Genomic DNA, 21,365 nt, shown 5'->3' with positions numbered 1-21,365 from the left:
GATACCAGGAATGTTGTCGTAATTGCTTCCGGTCACATACTTAGTTAGGTATTTTCTTGGAAAATTAATTATATTCGCTTGTGTGAACGACAGTTGCGTCAGTTGATGGCAAAAGATTTTATTGTTTAGATTGTTTTCCGCAGTCAATGTACTTAAAGTGAAGTGACTAAATATTCCATTATCATTTTGAGATTGAAAAGTCGAAAGGTCCCTATAATCCCAGTAACTTTTGTAACATAACATTAACATTAACTATGCATAAAATGACGGAGTGACGAATGATTACTATTAACGGTAGAGTGATAACTTGCGCAAGACGGCTGGCAGGAGCTGGATGCGAGAAGCTGAAAATCGATCTCAGTGGCGTGCACTTGGAGAGGCCTATGTCCAGCAGTGGACTGCGATAGGCTGATGATGATGATGATGATGCATAAAATAGTCCTTGTATAAAATAGACGATGGCAATTCTCGTAAAAAAATTACCCAGATCATTTATCGAAAAATGCTATAGGCTTATAGGCTACTGTTTTATTGGATGCGCGGAGCACTATGATGCCCTGTGACGAAACCATAGTACATTGGATATCAATTGCATTTAACTAGCAATATTACGATGTTACATCATAAATTATTTGTTTCCTACAATTAAATAACGATACTCGGTGTCACTTTTTACCGATAAAGTGTCAGTTAGTTATCTGATAGTTAATGCTATCTGCTAGATAAAGGCTGCTTTTATGCTTTCTGCCAGACTGCCAGCCATTGGAGAGATGATTGGAGAGATGAACTAGTGACCAAAATTATTATGTCACTAGTTCATCTGTCAGATAGATTCCAGGTAGGCTTTCTGAGACTTTATCGGTAATCGGTTAAACGGGCCATAAGATTTTAATTTAATTCAAATTTTTATAAGGACGACATCTTTTATGTAGTAGCAGACAACGTTCAAATTAGTTTCATCTATTTGTCACAAGATGGCGTTAGCTGTAAGTAAGGTAAGTTAAAATGTTTACATACATTTTTACAAGAGTAAATACGAAATATTATCCATTTCGCTATGAGAAAATGGACTAAACTGTGTAATAAAGATATTTAATTACAGTTAACTTGATGTATTATGTACGCAGCTACCTTTCATTAGCCCAGAATAATGAGATCTATGGACTATGTGTAACACAAAAAAGTTTTTTAGTACTTACATTTTTTAATATGAACCACAAGCAAACGTAAGTATACTTGTACCTATATACCACTATAATTTCTGTAGACGGTATGGGGAGTATACTATCAAAACTATAAACTAAAAACAAAACATGTTTAATTATTCTAGTCAGTGTCGTGAAATATCATAAGTAACAATCAGTTCCTATTGTTATGCAAGGCATCAAAGCTTACGTTAACAGTAAGTATTACAAATATGTACGATCAAACATAGCGTAGGTGCCTATCTGTACTTCCTATCAACAGTGGGAGGAATTTAATGAGGATTATGAAAGCAGCAAGGAAAAAAGGACGTTACGTGATAATAATATAACATAACGACTCTTTTTCGAAGGATACAGGCGGAGGATAAAGCAAAGAAAACGATAAAACAGTATCTTCTGATCTAATTACAGCGCAGCTACGAATATAACTGGCTACACACAAAATCAACCCGTTTCATTTCTTCCATATCAATTTAATTATGATTGACTGCAAACTATTTGTCTTCAGTTAAAAATATCTACTCATTTAAAAGAAAATTTCAAGCAGCCGAGTAACTTTCGTTGTAATTGGACTGGACTGTGTGGCTTACAAATTCAATCATCTCAATAACTGGCTGGTGAGTGGTGAGGCATAAAGGGTTTTTTGAACGTCATCATATTTTGTACACGTTTTATTTCCCCGGAGCTTCGTGATTGAAGTGGTTTTGGTCTACGGGCACATTGTACGCGCTGCGCTTGAATGCACTTTCTAAGGGACTGTTCAGAGACATCTTATTGACTTTTTGTTTGTTCATTGAGACATCGGGAGCTTTGTTTGATTATTCTATTTACAGCCCAGCCAGGAGCATGTTCTTTATTGGTTTCATTACTTTATTTTTGGAACTATTACGAGGTAACTTCATGTTCATTTCACTGATGTTACGCATTAATAAACCTTGTGATGTTCGCATTTTGTAAAGAAAAATAAAGTTCGTGCAATTAGATCTCTGCGAGCAATTGGATAAGCCTGGCAACAACTTGTTGAGCTTATCGAGGGTAAAGTTTCAACAACAACAATGCCTCTCTTACATTGTAGTCTCGTACTCGTTTGCTATTAATGTAAGCATGAATAATGATTTATAAAGATGTTATTTGGTACAGAATTTTAGTTATTGGCTTGAAAGAAAAAAATATGGACGTGAATATGACATATGGAACTGACGTGTTCCGGATAACATAGAATCAGTTGTCGACTTTTCATAACATGCTTAGCTTTTCCGCGTTATTTTCCTCTCAATAAACAAATCAATATGGAAATGTTAAACAATATAAGAATAAAGAAAAACTAGCCAAGTGAGTAATGCTTGGAACCTCAGCACCGTGGGAGTCGGTACCGTCATGCCGTGTTCCTACTTCCTAGCGTGGCGGACGGCTATAACAACATTCGCGACGAGGGAAATGTCAAGGTCAGGCCCGTTCACTTCCTTACCGTCGAGCCTCCGCGAGCCTACGATACCACCCTCCCCTTCCACAATCTATACACAACTTGGTATACCGTTTCTTGAGTGAAAAGCCTCTGTATACTGAGTTTAATTCGATGTTTCTTCTGTAATTTTTAAGAGCTTTTGCTCCCACTAAAACATTTCCGTAAGTGTGTTGTTTTTACGTTGTCAGAATATTTAATACTGCTTTAATTCTCGACGAGCGAACCTTCTCATGGATATTTCCATGAGTATCGCGTTTTTTATTGCTTGTATTATTACTGCGGAGAAGTTTTGTGGTGCTTGTAGTATTGATTTATTCTGATGGGTATGTGTTGTGTTTTTTAAGATACACTATAGTTACGTCCATTTTAAAATATTTACTTAGGTACTCATTACCCGCTACGATTCGAAACTAAAGTAATAAAATTAGACTTACTTACATGTCTTATTAAAATAGATAACGGTCCTAAAACAAAACCTAAGGAAACCCTGCTACTAACCGAAATTATGTCAACTGTAGACCTAGCTTACGTAATACCTACTAATATAAAACACTCCTTAAAATTAATGTTAAATTTACATTTTAAACTGAATAGCAAATAAGATAATCTGATGATTAATTTTAGTGCAATTAATCAAAAGCCTGTGCCGGTACCCATTGCAAATATTGTCAATATCAGAGAATGATTGAACCTTTATGGCGGAGTTCAATATAACATAAACAATCGCGGTATGAACTTGCATTTTTTCAGGCGAATAAAAAAAGCACGCATCAACCGTCAGATGGCAGTCGTGTCGAAGGGCCCGGCGTAACGACGGCGCCAATGGAGCGCGATTCCCCCAAGCCTTTCTTATTATGTGCTGTGATTTAAAACAATACACCTGTGGAGCTGTTTCAGCACTCTAAAACATTATCCTTTTGATAGTTTTTTTAGCTTTAATTTGAAGACAGGAAGGATTCCAAATAGAATTGACATGAAACTTAGAAGTTTTGTAAAAGCTGATTTTGCTTAGTTTGCGCTTGATTTATAAAGACAAACAATAAATTAGTCAATAAGTCAAAGAAATCCCAGCTACGACTGACCAATTTTTAAATGGTTTGTTTGTTCGCATGTAGTCAGTATCTTTTGACATCAAAATGTGTTTTTATCAATAATAATATCTACTTAAAGAACTATAATTAAGCACAATCAGTAAAAACGAATTTAAACATGACTGCTCCACGATTCACTGTTCTGGATACGAGCAAGGCAGTTTTCGTGGTCGTTGGAGCGTCAAGTGAGTCCAAACGCCTACAATTTTCCCACCGGGACGATCCCGCACCCCGTCACCCGAAGCCTTATTACTTACTAATTAAGTCACGCTACAGATACGTTAGAAATCTGTTAGGAAAATAACCGAAAAAATAAATGAGCCAAGTGTTGTTGGTCCACATGCAGTATAGCTTCCGTGGTGATACGTCAACTGCGTTCTATGGAACTTGTTTTTAAGCGTAACGTTAGACTGAGAAGATATCGATGACATATTTATACAACTTTCAATGATTACTTATCTCACAGCTCATGGAGCTTGTACACACAGAGTTTGTACCTAAATATGACTGGAGCGAACAATTTCTTGGGAAAGCTAAATAAATCTAATATCGTAACATCCTTTCCAGCCAGACATTTGTATTATGTATTTAGGATAGTCTATGTGGAAATGTCGCCTTAGGGCTTACAAATTAAATGCTGATTGATTAGCAGGTAAACAATTGGCTTTGAGACAACTAGGCTAAAAAATGTTACCGTACGACTCATTTCTGAACTTCTTTAACATTCGTAGGATAAAATATAAAACAAAAAAAAATATTAATAACCTAAAATGTTCCAGTTAATTAATATGTGTATGTACAAACTGTGTTGTAGTAATGATGTTTAATCATGATAACTTTCAGCTTGCAACACTTAATTTGTCTGCGAGTAAATCAGCCGGGGCCTGGGGCAATTAGACGATAGACGTTTGACAGACACAAACACAACAACTATTTGAGTATTTGAGGACACCTAAGCAAAAATATGGGTAATTTATTGGGGATTCCTAATAAACTGCGGTCCCAGCATGCGTTTAAAACGTGATTCGTTTTTGTTACTGGTGTGTTTATTTCTTGCGCTTAGTGGTCATTGAGAAAAGACCAGTCACTCATCATCGATCGACAATTGCTTATTTCACAAACGTTTTTATTGCTAACCTGCTTAGTTTGATACCTACGTCTGTAATGAATAAGTAGCATAGAGCAGTCTCCATTGCTGCAACCTCATCTACCACCTATTGTCTAAATTCTCATTTGAAAAAAAGTAAAATCAGGTGAGCGATTGTTTCGATCACTTTCTGCAATAATTAAAACGGTGAAATTAAAATAATTTAGATGATGTTTTATAATTAAGCAGCGATTGTGTCTTGCGTCACTTGCGTGCAAGCAGTAACCATTGAAGCGCGTGCAAGGCAGCGAGAGTGCATTCCCAGCTATCTAATGACAATGACAGAGCATCCCCGCTTTCCAAGTTCATTGACAACGAAAGTGTTGCGCATGCGTGAAAACTCGCGCCAATTATAAGCGCAGGCGGCGACGGTGGGCGCTGGCGCAGCGGTCGTTGCGCGACGACGCGCGACGCGCCCGGCTGCGCGTGCTTCATTGCCAAGGCCGGCGTGCTTTCTCCACGATCTACGAGCTATTACGTGGCACTCGGGACCGCTTGCATAATGTGATGTAATTGGAATTTGTTATGCTTAGATACCGATAAACAGAATTATGAAAGACTGGCAGTGTGTAATAAAATTACGTTATCACGATAGGACACGACCTCAGACACGGCATATTGTTATTGTAATTGAACAATATTAGTGTTTTACGATGAATACTAGGCAGCAACATTAAAAGCGTTATCGTGTCATATTGTGTGGCACCATTAAATGGTATTTCCGTCGTAATCATTTGGACTGATAAATGATGATTGCTCGTTGTTCTTGACCTAATCTCTCGATGTCACCCTGAGTAGATACCAGTGCGTTTCCGCGTCACCATGTCGCTCACCAACTGGTCAACTGAGCGAACAATGCGGACTCATCAACTAAGGAGCTTGCTATGAGATATAAATCGTATGTCTTATCAGCACCTATGCACACTTGCCTGTACACTTCCAGAACTTCGAAATAATGTAGGCAAGTACCTACCTAGTTAGTTATTTATACCAAAGTATCTCCATTTACAAAAACCAAAGTGGAGACATTGTCGACAGATACTGGCTCATCTTATTTAAATATACCTCACGTGTTTCATAAAACTGACGCCAAACTTTGTGATATATTATACCATTAATAGCATAAATTAATAACTCTATGGAAATATCAACCATTTTATTATACGAGTGCTTTATTTGTCAAAAAAACCTGTTATGTACAGAATCGTTCTCAAAAGGAACTTCGACATACCAAACTACTTCTGCTGTTGACATGGTGTATGTGTTCAGATGACTGCACAATTTTCCGGCAAACTGATATATGTATCTAGACGGTACCAGTATTACCGGAAGACGTTGGTTTGTCATTTGTCAGAACAGCCTCAAGGTTAAAACGTAACCAAATCATTTAACTTACACAAATTGAAGAAGTGAAAAAAATAATTGATTCAATTCGTCGATAGCTATTCACGTGTGACTTGCACACCCCATAGTGAATAGAGGAAGCTTGGAAAATTACCAGGAGATTGAATAGTGTTTGTCCGATACCTAATGGTATTATAGAGGTTTCAATTCGGGACACAAACTGAACTTGAAATCAGTCACACATTTGTCGTTTTAGTAATTATGTACTTAGGTAATTTTCCTAAACTTAAGATATTACCATAAACGAAACTTCATTGACAAAAAAAAAAAAGTTTTCCACAAATTATCAGATCACGTTAGAGCATACAAAAACCAACCGAGAAAAGCGTGACACTAGGAGTTGATGATTAACAAACCTGTCCAAAATGTGCGTGAAGCGGAAGGCTCCTCAATCTGCAAATTGGAGTTTTATATGCAAAATAAAATTATCATACTTAGAGCTGTTATATTATCGATACGAGTTAACATGTCGTCTACTTATAGCACAGGATTTCCCAACTGTCAAAAAGTATTTGTGTTTTAATATAACCGAAAGGCAGACTTCCTCCATGGCATAACTGAATCTCCCGTGCACGTAATCTACCTAATTAGATACAGCACTTCCACAGTCAGTAGGCGTTAAGTCATAGTTTGGTATGCGATCTCATTGACGAGCGTTGAACCGGGAAGTGTCTGACAACTCGGCTTGTACTATCACAATAGATATTCCAGACTTGCAGGACACAGTGATGCTCGTTGCATTAAACGTTATTATTTGCACTGTAGCAACTGTGTTACATGTAGTTTTGAGGTACCAAGATGTACTGTACCTAAATTGCGAATAAATTCAACCTCTTACTACTTGATTGAAGACTTTCGTTCCCTTGATAACAGTTCACCGATTCATTTGATATCTATTTACAATTTACAAGAAATGTTACTGATAAATTATTACAGCGTACATGAAGGCATGATTATGTTGTTGGTCAAGGAACTTGTATTCCGATTCCAGAATGTGGAGTTGAGGGAGGAGGTGTCTCGTTACCTCGTGGCAACCCTACAAGTACAGTGTAATAGGAAGTAATAGTTAGGCTGAGATTCGATTCTGACGCAAGCGGACGGTTGCTGTGGGCGTTTGTAGGCACATTCAGCTTCCGTGTCAGACTGTCAAGTTGTGTGCCTATCGTTTCTACGTCTCGCACCCACTACTGGTTCAACTTGCTAATTTATGACATCCGCCGGTTATGTCAATGTGACCACTTCTTTTATTAGAACTATTCTCGTAATACCTATTTAATAAATGTTGATTTCGTCTTCAACTTCATATGGTTATTTTGCTCACATTTTACGGCGATTATAATATAATCTTTCGCAGAACAAAATATGCCGATATGTAGTCAGTGAGGACGTTATAAAAATTCTATAAAAAACTAAGTATAATCTGAATATTTTAGTTTTAAACAAGTATTTCATTTTACATGAACACACAGCTGAATCAAAAAATACTTAATGTACGTACACATACAAGCAAACGTTGAGATTTTTTCTCAACATACGGAAGTGAATTGGTAATGATCTTACAATCTTGCATAAATACATTCAAATTCAACTCTAGATGCAGAGAGCGATTCAATCTTACGAAAAATATCAGCCAAATGAGACACACATTACACTTTTTGTAGCATCTATGGGTATCTCGATAGATGTTGTCGTTTTTGATGGCTGATGTAAATTCCACCAGTATTTCAAGTATTTAATCCCAATTTTCGCTGCCTGATACGTACAGTACTTATATTTGCAAAGCTATGTTAGAATGGCATCTAATTTTGAGTTTTAAATGTTAGAAGCAGGCGTTTACCAAAAGCCAATGAAGCAACGCGTCACTGGGCGTGTTTACGCACCATGTTTGTTCATTCACAAAGCCTACATTATTGCGCATCGATGAACAGAAAACATTCTATCTACAAGGAGGCATAAAAACTGCTGCATAATGCGAGCGCGAGCCGGACACCCACGTTGCGAATTCCCGTCCATTATCGCTTCCATCCCACGGGCTCATGTGACGTACAGAAGCCAAAGTTGGGCGGTGCCAATGCTGAGATTTAGTTTTTGTGGACGAAGACATTCTTCCCAGTAGATCACGCAAAAAGGCATTGACAAGGGGATGCGAATTCAAATGCCTCGGAGGCAGAAAATGCATGACAATAAGCTGGCCGATACGACACATACATACATAACTCAAGAAATACAAATTATATCAATGCGAGAGTTCCGTTTTTTTCCTACACATGTCTATCGATAAAACTAAATTACAGCGCTTTTTGACTAAGTTATTATGAAATTACGACACCACTAAACCCATCTCTTCTACATAGAAAAGTGAATTATAATGGGCTAACATAATTCTGCGGTGTAACACGATTAGCTCCACATGTAGGTAGATAACCCGTAAGCATCGTAAACTCTCGTCATAACTAAGATAAATAATGCTCTGCTTTATTATTGTTTACAGACCACCAGGCCGGGAGGCTGATGTGTAGGTGTGTAACTCATCTCCCCCGCGAAGTCTTCAATCTCTGCACCTTCGTATTTTGTTAAATATTATTTTTAAACATCCTATACAGGAGTGCACCACATGTGCCACCTGACCTCTCTGAGCTTTCCCACGCTGCGACGCAACAAGTCCTTGAAACATAAACGCCTTAGTTAACGTTAAGCTCGGGTAACATCCTCAGAACAAACTTACTTTGAACTCTGAACGCGTTTTCGTAAACCTTAGGGACTAATAGGTTTGTTTTCGGGAGCAAATGTCTCGGTTGCAGCGAGGCTTAAAGCTTTTTTCTGTTTACTTAAATGATCTGGTGATTGTTTTTTAATTTATTTTGTCGTTCGAAGACGTCATGTGGTTCCAATCAAAGACCGTCGGGTCTTCATTTTTTTCGAATCGATTATCGATGACTTCGTTGGTTTAATATTAATTTTGTAAGTAATTTGGGTTTAAAATTATATACGTGCCTTCGTCGAAATAGTATTTTTAATTTTGTAATTATGACATTTAACTAGATTTACTGCTCTTTTCTGGAATTTCTTAGTTGTTTTTAAAATGTCCTATGAATAAGATTGCTAAGTATATCTAACTTAGGGGGCTTGTAATGTTTAAAAGGATTGAGAGCCGAATGAATGAAAACCAAGCTGAGAGATAAGAAAACAGTTCAGGTTCTCATTTCATCGTAACTTCTCAGCTAAATATGATCTCCATAAAATTATCTCAGAGGTTGCACGGAACTTCGACTGCAGTGTTTACATTACATAAACTAAGTTATTACTTATTAGGATTGCGTTACACTAGCAGCCAGGAGCTGCACACTTGCGCACAATTCCAGTTCATACGGTAATTATTCACTTTCAAAGTGTCAACTTGTAAGTCAGGAACTAAATGAATTTAACTATTAATTACCCACGAGTCGTTATTCCGTCGGACAAGGAAGCAGCGCCCGCGCAGTCGTCGGTGACGTCACACACCGAATTAACCCGATTCTGAGAATTGAACCGTTGTATGTCAGTGCACTTGTCTTGATCGGCGCGCACGTGTGGACAATGTATACGAGTACATGGATTTCTTATGTATGTTACTATATGTCATCTGTTTTCTGTGGAAGTCTTTATGTAAATACTAAACATTATTTTTGTTTTGGGTCGACTCGTGACTTCATAAGTGCAATGCCAATAGATGATTAGTAATCAATTTAATCTTCTTAATGCTGGATGACAATGCGATCTATATCGAGATTAGGTGATTTTTCTGTATCAGTGTTGTGTTATAAGTAAGCAGACTTGTGATCATTATCGAATCCTATCTTCCGATACGACCATATGCTACTAAAGCTAATCATAATTCGGAAATAATTGAATTCATCACCTGTTGGCAATTTCCATTCAAGTATGTACGAGAAAACTTCTTAGAACTAAAACTTCCTCATGCTGAAAAACAAAAAACTTTAAATTCACTAAAATATTTTCTATTCAAAGTAATGTCCTTACTATTGCAAACCACTGACATGTTAGCTCCCTACACGCGAATTGATTACATCATATCTGTATTTCATATCTTCTTCCTCAATTGAATATTGTGTCCAGTCCGTACAAGTAATTACGCAACAACTGGGAACGTGTTGCCTACTGAGCTGATATTGATTAAATCTCACATTTAGCTAGCAGTTTATTGACCCTAGCATCCACGTCTGTACTGCTACTGAAGTTCCGACTAAATAACCATAACATAAATAGTTAAAGAATCACGTAACAGCCCATTTTGTTACGCGGCGGTAACAGTGTCATATTATTATAGGTAGCTATTTGCTCTCCCGCCGAGTTCCTTATGAAACTTGGCTAAACTGTACAAAGAAAATATGCATGCTGTAATACGCTGCAGTTCCTTGTATGCCTATGGGTAGATACTTGAGTTTACATCAAAAAGTCGTAAAACTTGAATTTTATTAGCAAAATAGACTAGCCATTAAATACTAAATGTACCAAATATTACAATATTTACGTCTTTATGAGTACTCTACTACTTTACATTAAACTTTAATTTAAGCACTTTTCTAACTTAGGTATAAATTATTGATTTTTAATAGACTGGTGGGTCATAAATAATAATGTGTTTATAAACATAGAAACAGTGCAGGGATTAATTATTAGCATTAAATAAGTAAGTAGTAATTAAATAATCATAGTAATAATATGATTATTAATTAATTAACTTATTATGTAACTAGGTACATACAAAGGCCTCGGTCGGTATACCCGAATGGCACACATTTTTATTGTGCTATACATATATTTTAGCCAAAGCTGCTCGATATTTACACGTGGTGGCCGATATCTGACACTTTTAATGGCTAAATTACACCTATTATCGTAAAACAAATCCTTCCTAACGAGCTTGGTTTCATTTCCAAAGATATTGATGACGTCATTCCGTTTAGTACGAATGATTCATTTTAAGGATTTGATCGTGCGGTTACGAGATATCAAAATATATCCGTAGGTGTTAAAATTATGTACTATCTACAAATATAAGTAGCTAACTTTAGAAAAGCTATACTTTTAGTGAGACATTAGCTGTAATGTGCCAATTAAAAGTTTTGTTTTGTTGTGTTTCTATTAAAAGTAAGTACTAACATAGTTACGTAAGTTGTATCACTAACAAACTATGGAGCATGTCTCCGAAATAAACGTTTTATTATTATTATTATAAAATGTATGTCTCTTCCAGACCTCGGGACTATAGAGTCCCGGATTTTTGGGAGGCGAACGTGGGGCCGAAGCCAACACGCTGAAGCCCTTTTGAGACAACTTTAATGAAATGGTGACACAAAACCGACGATTATCCCTGTATACACTATAGAAATGTACCCAAGGACAATCCCCGGTTCTGTGCTAAACTATTGCTAACTATGGATGAAAACTACTTCGGCTATTGTGATGGGATGCTAATGGACTAGGAATGGGGAAACTACGGGAACTATGGCACCTGCCGATGACAATGTATTAAATACATGTTAAAATGGCAGGTGGAGACTCGCCAACTCACTTACTGGGCCCCCGGGAATCAGTCACTGAAAAGCAACAAGAGGGCAACAGGTACATGAGCGGCTGAGAAGGGTGAGGATACCTCGGCGGACTTTAAACGCAGATCACGCGCTCCCTGTGGGTCCAGCACCACCGGCCCACTCGCCACTTACCACGAGGAACCTACCCTCCGAGCAGGACTAACCTTGCTCTAGCGACTCCACTCTGACCGGCCGATGAAGGCAAGCCAAGAGGCGGGAGACCTATCCCCCGTCATGCTTCACTCTGGCAAGCCGGAGGTGGGGGACAGTATACTCTCCCTGGAGCACTCGGATATATAGCCCCGCGGGGTCGCTACTCCCCGTCATCCGCCTCAGATGCCCTGCGGGGCTATTATTATTATATTTGTATGTCTCTAACCGACCACGGGACTACAGAGTCCCGGATTTTTGGGAGGCGAACGTGGGGCCGAAGCCAACACGCTGAAGCCCTTTTGAGACAACTTTAATGAAATGGTAACACAAAACCGACGATTATCCCTGTATACACTATAGAAATGTACCCAAGGACAATCCCCGGTTCTGTGCTAAACTATTGCTAACTATGGATGAAAACTACTTAGGCTATTGTGATGGGATGCTAATGGACTAGGAATGGGGGAAACTACGGGAACTATGGCACCTGCCGATGACAATGTATTAAATACATGTTAAAATGGCAGGTGGAGACTCGCCAACTCACTTACTGGGCCCCCGGGAATCAGTCACTGAAAAGCAACAAGAGGGCAACAGGTACATGAGCGGCTGAAGGGTGAGGATACCTCGGCGGACTTTAAACGCAGATCACGCGCTCCCTGTGGGTCCAGCATCACCGGCCCACTCGCCACTTACCACGAGGCACCTACCCTCCGAGTGGGCTGTTAACCCTGCTCTAGCGACTCCACTCTGACCGGCCGATGAAGGCAAGCCAAGAGGCGGGAGACCTATCCCCCGTCATGCTTCACTCCGGCAGGCCGGAGATGGGGAACAGTATACTCTCCCTGGAGCACTCGGATATATAGCCCCGCGGGGTCGCTACTCCCCGTCATCCGCCTCAGATGCCCTGCGGGGCCTATTATTATAATTCAGGTATAGCCAACATTAATGATGTGATTCGAAATTTTGATCTGCAGATTACATAGATTACTCAAAACAAATCATACAGAGTTATGAAATCTAAGCAACATTTTAAATTAGGACATTTCAGACATATGATACGTCTAACATCATCACAAAAATAAATATTTTTGGTGTCAGTTCCTGATCGGAAGGCCTCACGCGGCGACAACTCTCCGGGAGTCTTCACTTTACACCACCAGTCTACAATCTCATACAGTACATGAAGCTACTACAATCTGTCTTTGTTTAATTGATTTTCAACTCTATCTTTAAAGTACAAGATTCAATATTGATTGGGGAAGCTTACTTCAGTGGCGTCTACAACGTGCACGTGTTTCAGTACATTTATAATGAGAACAAAAACAAAAAACTATCTATCCCAATGACACGCAACTGTGAAGATTGTATGAAGTCTCAAATGCGTTTGATCGATGATTGCTTCTTGGCAATCGTTATGAGTTTAATTTGTTGAGTTTTTTTTTGTTTTTGGACTTTAAACTTAAATGTTTGTGTAGTGTAGTTGATGGCATGTGGTATGCACCTGCAGAGCTATTATATATTTGTAATGAGTTGCTAATGAGGGAATTAAAAAGAAGGAACTTTCATGATTACAAGTTGTACGCTTCCAGATTCTTTTGGCAAACATTTAAAAACTGATGTTCTTGCATTGCCCTGAAAACGAATTCAAAAATAATTTCGTTCATTTCTGCTTCCACAGGAGAAAATCGTTACGATAGTGAAACGGAAGTCCTGGCCCGGAAAGGCAAGGACGTCACCGGATGCTTCCCCCTCCTCCCCGACATGCTCTCCTGCTTCCGGTCACGGGACTTCCGCGCCCAACTTTTCAACTGGTGTTAGGAAAATACGTAGGTAAATAAATAAAATTACACGCGGAAAAATGTTGCAAAACATGGATAGGTATTCTATGTTTTTTCCTTGATTCGATAAATGATAATAAGTGTAGGTAGAAGGGCTTCCTTCCAGATTAACTGATTCGTGGCTATTTTTGTATGATTAAAAAACCTGTTTTTTTAACTGATAAAAATAGTAACTACCGATTTCCCAGCTCGTCATTATCTATTTTGTCTGTACATTGAACTGTAGGTATCACAGGCAATTCCCCTAATTCTTAGCTGATAGCAATACTTAACAATTAATTATGCCTATTATTGCACCACATGTTAGCTATTTCCATTGTTTTTCCTTCCTTAGCAGATAAAAATCTTAGCCTACCAATATTGCTGTATGTACCTATTTCAAACTTCTTTTGATGTTATTCATTCTTATTATCTACAAATAGGTATGTCATCAAAGCAAATTCATACTGAAGGAATATTACATTGAGGTAGGTAATCTGAACGCAAACCCTTCATGTCTGAAACATGAATCAAGACTGCTATTAAATGTTCTTACAAAACAGGTGTAATACTTGATTCGAAATAATAAATATAGGTACTTACATACTTACTTGGGCTCATGATAATGAACCTGATTGCACCTCTTTGGTACCTATTCGAATAAATGAAAGAGGTCGCAATTAAACCGCGAACCACGATGCCCAGTCATGATTATACAATGAAAAGCTTATCTGAACTAACTTTAATCTTATTTCCCTATCTCCAATACAGAGATACAGCGCGATACGGTCGTGAATCACAGATAGAAATATTATAGGCACGATGTAGCTTGACGTAGCTCATCCGCTAAGTGCTAATACCTGACTCATAATCATTTATTGTGATTATTAGTCGGAAATAATATAATGATGACGTTTAAGCTTATTATATGATATGCACTGTTACTTACGTACCTACTTTTTATTTTAATAATTCATGTTATGTTTTGTTGTGTTGTTCAAACCGACAGACACAGAAAGAGCTGAGCAATGAATCCACCTACAAGATTTTTCAACATTTCTACAATTAGGTATCTTAAAACCGTCTGTTGTGATAATGTTTCACGCAGACTGTTGGACAGCCATCAACTGAACATTCAAAGCTAACAGTGCCTGTAATTGAAAAACACGTAAAAACTGCGATTGTAATACACACGCGAATTAGTCACTTGTCTGTCTTAAAAATCAAATAGAAGTAGTGGTGAAACTCCACGGTTTCAGAATTTGGAATTAAGTTTGAAGTAATATATGAAATAATATTTGCTGCTACGCGAAGTTACGATTCTAAATTCAGATTTATGAATAAGTTGATAAGATAGTTTATCAATTTGAACAATGTTCCTATGTGTCACATCCACTTTTAAAAACGTGACTCAAAATCTTAATTACAATAGGTACGCGAATAACTTGGGTTCTTAATATTATCAGTCCCAGTACCTACATGCAAGATATTTGATTCCAACGTTTGTAAGTGGCTACGAGCCGTCGTCAGTAATGCATGAAAAGAAAGCTAAAGAAGATTTCAAAGCGATCGTTGAGTACGTAGTCGGTGTACATTACAGGCCATCACTGTCTCGGTTCGATTTAGCGTGAAAACATTTCGAAGTGGAGTCGTGAGTTCGCCTTACATTTTTCTTATTAAAGGAAGCCTTTATCAGTGTGGTATTTGATACTGTACAGGCAGCTGGCGCCTACCGCTTCCGTAAAATGGGCGCATTCGACTCCAATCACGGAATTTGATCTTTTGTTGATGGAGGCGAGATTTCTGCATGTATCTGACAGGGTGATCTGCGTTGTCTCGTGCGCATGTCATCTTCATCAGTAACCCGAGACGAGGGCGCAGTGGGCAGGCTTTTGTGGTAGCGATACAATAGGCAGCTTGAGTCTAAAATGGTATGATAGATAAAGAGGATTTTGAATTGTCATCCTCATCAGCCGCCCGTATCTACCTGATGTATTAAATTATTAATTGCCAGGTGGAAACTTGTAAAATGATCTTAAATGTAGAATTATACCGTGATTTTGGTTGAAGTAAATAAAAGCTTATACTGGTCCTTAAAAGTTTGCATGAATTTATCGTATATCTAATGAACATTAGCTACGTCGCGATTTGCTTTGTCAGTAACATGATCGAGTACTGCAATAACAGTACAAATAACGACGATAAATTGTCTATTGCGAACAAAGCTAGCGCGTGCAGCGTCGGAGTCGTCGACTTGCGCCCTACATGCATAATGCGCGGTGTTACGGCGCGTTACGTGCGGCGCGGGCGCAGGCCGTTATGCAAGCGGCGCGGAACCGGCCGTGAGAAGCAGCGCAACACCTGTAATACACTGCCACCGCTAAACGCTCATGCGCACGCTTGAGCCACCTAACGGCAGCACCACTGTAACCACTGATCAGCCATTGTGAAATCACGTCATTCAATTAATAACAGGTTACGCCGCTTATGAAGTTTATAGTAACAGTTTAGCAGCTTAATGTCGCATACGTTTATGACACCGTAAAAACTGAAGTAGTTAAGTGCAGACCGATTTTGAAATAATTAACATACGTTCTATGTGTCGTTAAGTTACTACTACCTAGTATTATAAATACTAAATAGCATAGTATACTTACCTCTAGTTACATTGATTAATCATCTTCAGCAGAAAGCTTTGAAAGAAAATTCAAAAAACTCAACATGTGTAAGCTACTAGTTATCTGGCTTGTACTTTTTTACTTCGTCAACTTCAAAAAGCTTTTATCTAACAATAACAATAATTGTTACGCTTGACGTGTTTCCATAATACAACTGCACATAGTTCAAATGCGTAATATTACATACGTGAAAAAAATGCTAGACATAATAGTAGACAGATATCGTCGCCAGACGCCAAAAACTACTTGTAAAGGAGACGCGTATGTTGAACAAACATGTGCGATGCAGTTCCTTAAAAAACTTGGAGACCTGAAAAAAATTAGAGAAAAAAAGACACTCGAATGCTGAAGCTTGCCCGCCTGACAGGAAATATGATATTTTATTTTGGGCGTGGGATCAAACCGAGTCGATAATTTGTGTTCCGAATAGAACATCAGAGGCAACGGTGAAATTAAATTGTTGAAAACGTTTTATGTTAAGTATTAATAAAGAACAGGAGAGTCCTCAACAATAATAAAATGTCTTTGAACATAACTGAATAGGTAAGACGTCGGTATTTCAAAGAAAGTGTCACAATATAAGATTGTCTTTTATTTATGTTTTATAGAACAAGTTCTTATAATATTTATTGGTTTTGAAGAGTTTTATATTCACATCATCAAACTAAGCTTTTAGAAAAGATATCTCTCGTTCAAACAATACTTAATTTCAGGCGCAAATACAAACGTTCCTAGTACCGTTTGATGCGCGACATACCCATAGCTATCCACTCGTATTCCATCTTGATTAATATAATCTGCACTGAATGTTGTCGGGTACCATACAAGTGTAGAGAGCTGGCCGCGGGGCGCAGGCCCGGCTTGCTCGAATCAATATCAATCAGCATCAATCAGCACCCGGAAGCCATGTAGCTGGACAACTGATTGTTCGCTGGCGACGATGCGTGCCACAAATTCACATGTTTATTCACTACTAACCATCTTATTTCCTAAGTCTCAACGTTTTTGTTGCGGTGTTGAACTTAGATTCAGTCGTCTTTGTTAATAACCTTGGAAGATTTGAAGTTGCCATTTGCTACATTTTTTGGCTACTCTCAAACCTTATTTTTATAAAATATTAGGTATGCAGTATTTAGGTTTGCCGCATTGCTACATTGGATCGGAATTTTGTTACGATATAAAGTTAAAAATTAAGCCTTTTCCTGAGTATTTCTCTATCAGACAACTTTTATACACCAATACAGTCAAACCGACATGCAAAAAGAAAATCTGAGTGAATTCTAATAAAGAATTTGAAAAAGAAATCATGAAGTTCCAAAATCATATAAATAAGTCTTCTATTAGTAGCCCTATTAATAACCCTTGTATCACTCCTTTCTCTGGTTAGCTACATAAAATGGATACTTAAATAAATTTCTCAGGACATTTTATAAAAGATAAAGTGGTGTCAATATTTACACTTATGTAGAAAATAAAAAAGATAATCCTACTTCCTAAACTCTCGTAAGCAGGAGTAAATTAGGAGTAACTTCCAGCCATAAAGATACCTGAATAGTGCACGGGCTGGAGTGTGGCAGTTACGTAATAACGCCATGGTACTAAAGAGCTCCTTATATGTTAATATGGCACATGACGGTGTCGTTGCGCCTATAAAATCGTCTGAAGTGTAAACACACGTAAATATCGCGCCGCACGCACTCGTAAAATCTATTTCTCGCGCTATTGCGGCTCGTAGGCACTATACAAATAATTTTATTCAGAGGACAATCAACATTAAAACAAAAATATCGCTGGAACTGATTTGTAAACAGGCTCCGTTAAATCTTCCATTACGTAGAGTCGTAGGTACCAATATCTGATGATCTCTACCTATGTCCGCAGAGTAAATAACTGTGGGTAGAGCTATCCACCTATGTGCCTATAAGTTTATTATAAGAAGGAATTTTCGTGCGTTAATGCAGGTATTTTTATAATCCGTTTCTGTACTTTCTTGTTCCAAAGCAAAAACAGAATTGCTGCAACACCCACGGATTTCAAAGTGTTTAAAAATAAGGTGTCTGTTCAACATGAAATCGCTGATGAAACTGCTGAAAATAATCTTTGGTGGGTTATTTATCAAAGTCTACCGTTAATAGTTTTTACCTACTGTTTGTGGACAAAGGTACTGAGTCATCGACGAGATTATTAGGCCTAATATACCAGCTACCGGAGAGTAAAGCAGGGCAACACGCGCGCGCTCCCTTCCCGCCACGCTGCACGCCTGTCTCCACGCATACTTAAGTAATTCAATTTGATTACTATTCTGATCTCTCAGTCATGCGACAGGCACATTCTAAGGATATACTTAAGTCACGATTGACGCAAATCTTGAGGAAACTGCAAGAATAGGTAGCTGGAAAACGAACAAAGAAGTTCTTCAATAAATTCTGATTCCAGCTATAGGGGCCTCACTGCTAGAAGGAATTCCCCAAGTGAAAACAAAGGGTATCTCAGTATCTTATCTAAATGTGGTAATCATTATTATCTATTCAATTCTTTGACTTATAGCGAGAATGGTGAATAAATTACAATCTAATGATCGACTGCTAATCAAGTTCTGCTATAACGTTCCGTGCGACCTATTACTTCCTACAAATTGATTCTAGATATCGAAGGAATTGTGATATAATAAGTATGTATCGAAAAGCAAATTGCATAAAATGTATTAAAGTATGTTTAAGCAAAATAACTGTTTTGAATCTACAATCAACATCCTATGACAAGCGAGAATCCAAATAACATTTTTCTACACTTAGGTCTTAAATGTCAGAATCGTATAAGATTTACCCCCAGCTGGTTTTATACCTATTCTGATTCCTTATTATTCTCGTTATTATGTCTCAAAACGGCGATGACGCAATAATACATATGTATAAAAGTTACATTATGTTACCGGACGAACACGGCGCTTGTGTCTACGGTATTTTAATAGATGGACCTAATTTACATTAAGAAACTAGTTTTACACAATATTTTATTCTTTTTTAACGTACCTATACTTGTAACAAAATAAATAATGATCACAAAGTCAAGGCAATAAAATCGTTATGTAAAATCGACGTATCAATGCACGAAAGTATTCAAGCAGTTGCGGCTACTTTTACAAAAATAAATAATAATAAACATTGAAACAAACATATATGAGTCATTATAATCAATTGTGGATTTCCAGGAATTATCAGATAGATTACCTACTTCGATATAAACGCTACACACATAAGGATATTTACATAATTATTATTACTTAATTACTTACAGGAGTGTTATTATTTCATAACAATAGATATATATAATGTTTCAAATAGGTATTGATAAGTAGGTACCACACCTGCTTATTAGTTATTATGAATTTTTCCTCATAGAAAATTAAACACTAAAACACTCAGTCTAAATGGGCAATTCATTCACCTTCAGGTAGGAGGGGCTTATTATATTTCAAGAATTTGGCTACGATGGGTATTGAAAAGTATCCCGTAACGTTATCCCTCAGATGTCCAGCAGCTATTTGCATGTAGGTGACGGCGCCTGGGATTGTGGACGCGTCGTGAGGGGTTGCTTCGACAAACAGTTTCGACCTCAGACCTGGAGGCAGCCAGATCCTCGTTCGAGGAAAGCAGCGCCAACTAGCTCCAAACCGCGCCAAGTCATCCCACAGTCCGCAACAGTTGAAGTAGATCGAACGCTTGGAACGATTCCAAATCCTGGTGACAATGAAATTGTTTCCTTGATTCATCATATTTATAAGTCGCTTAGAATTCTAATTGTTTTAGAATTCTTTGTTAAAGTAAAGCTTTTAGGTTTCTGATTATGTATGCGGTAGATAGGTTTATTACTTTTATGACAAAGCTTACCAAACTCTGATTAAAACAGGTTCATCTTCCAGTTTGAAACATAAAGTATTTGGATGCCATGAAATATTTAATGGAAACTTGGGTACTGGTTTTGGAGGAGGTGTCACAGGATATCGCACCAACTGAATTTTATGATGTCCATGATGTTTTCCTTCTTCCTTTTTAATTTTTAGTTCTTTTACAGGTATCTGCGTAATTAATATTGAAAGAAAATTTATTTATTGCACTTTTATGACCTCTGCAATTTGTTACAGTTGCAGGTATCATGTTCCTAATTTAGTATTTGTGCGCGCACATTTGGAATGATCACAGATTACCTACTCATATGGCTGACGCTGTGTCTCAGACTTTCAATATAATATACAATCTTCTATGTAGGAAGTCATCAAATAAATTTAATGAATAAAAAAACGTCATAATTAAGTATACCGTTACTACACACCGGCACTGAATTTACTTGTATCAATTAGATTTATACTAGGTACTAGCCTCAGCTGAAGGTTATTTACCTGAGCAGCTTCGATTTTCTTGCGAGGGTTCAAGGTTATTACTATAGGGAGATGAGGCGAATTAGGTAACACGAGGGAGGTGACCTCGTCAGCTATCATAACACGCTTTATTCAGATTTAATTTGTATTTGCGTTAATTATTTTTATTTACTTATAGATGAGACATGACGTCTGAATTTCAAAACATAGATTATAACAAAGAATGTAACGGTCCACAGAAGCTGTAAAAAGACGGAAAGACCAACAAATATAAAGTAAAATATAAGATAGATTTAAAGAGGTGTAGGCAAACCTCTTTACTGCTTTTCCAGTTACGCTTACAAAAATAGCCATGTATTGTAAATAAAATATTTTTAGCAAAAACCGCGATAATAAATAACGTGTGAATGAAGGCCAAATAACGTAGAAA

General features: G+C 37.7%; 1 protein-coding gene and 1 long non-coding RNA gene across 2 annotated transcripts; one reads left to right on the top strand and one right to left on the bottom strand.

Annotated features, from left to right (window-relative positions):
• Positions 1 to 1,315: 1,315 nt before the first annotated feature.
• Positions 1,316 to 13,937, top strand: LOC124632686. Its single transcript, XR_006984658.1, has 2 exons — positions 1,316 to 1,402; positions 13,741 to 13,937. It is a non-coding gene; the product is annotated as an uncharacterized LOC124632686 (long non-coding RNA).
• Positions 13,938 to 19,631: 5,694 nt separating this feature from the next.
• LOC124632503 lies at positions 19,632 to 21,160 on the bottom strand. Its single transcript, XM_047167362.1, has 3 exons — positions 20,957 to 21,160; positions 20,448 to 20,635; positions 19,632 to 20,297 (listed from the first exon to the last, which is right to left on the bottom strand). The coding sequence occupies exons 1-3, from the start codon at positions 21,053 to 21,055 to the stop codon at positions 19,997 to 19,999; spliced, it is 588 nt and encodes a 195-aa protein (XP_047023318.1). The 5' UTR covers positions 21,056 to 21,160; the 3' UTR covers positions 19,632 to 19,996.
• Between the last annotated feature and the right edge of the window lie 205 nt (positions 21,161 to 21,365).

This window comes from Helicoverpa zea, chromosome 8, assembly GCF_022581195.2.
Source record: "Helicoverpa zea isolate HzStark_Cry1AcR chromosome 8, ilHelZeax1.1, whole genome shotgun sequence".
Taxonomy (NCBI): domain Eukaryota; kingdom Metazoa; phylum Arthropoda; class Insecta; order Lepidoptera; family Noctuidae; genus Helicoverpa; species Helicoverpa zea.
The sequence above is the reverse complement of the archived record's forward strand: the minus strand, read 5'-3'. Positions and strand labels throughout refer to the sequence as shown.

Coding starts and splice junctions, on each gene's coding strand:
- LOC124632503 (XM_047167362.1), bottom strand. CDS start 21,055: ATGATAGCTGACGAGGTCACCTCCCTCGTGTTACCTAATTCGCCTCAT. Junction 20,636..20,956: donor AGAAAATCGAAGCTGCTCAG/GTAAATAACCTT, acceptor TTAATTACGCAG/ATACCTGTAAAAGAACTAAA. Junction 20,298..20,447: donor CCTGTTTTAATCAGAGTTTG/GTAAGCTTTGTC, acceptor CATTGTCACCAG/GATTTGGAATCGTTCCAAGC.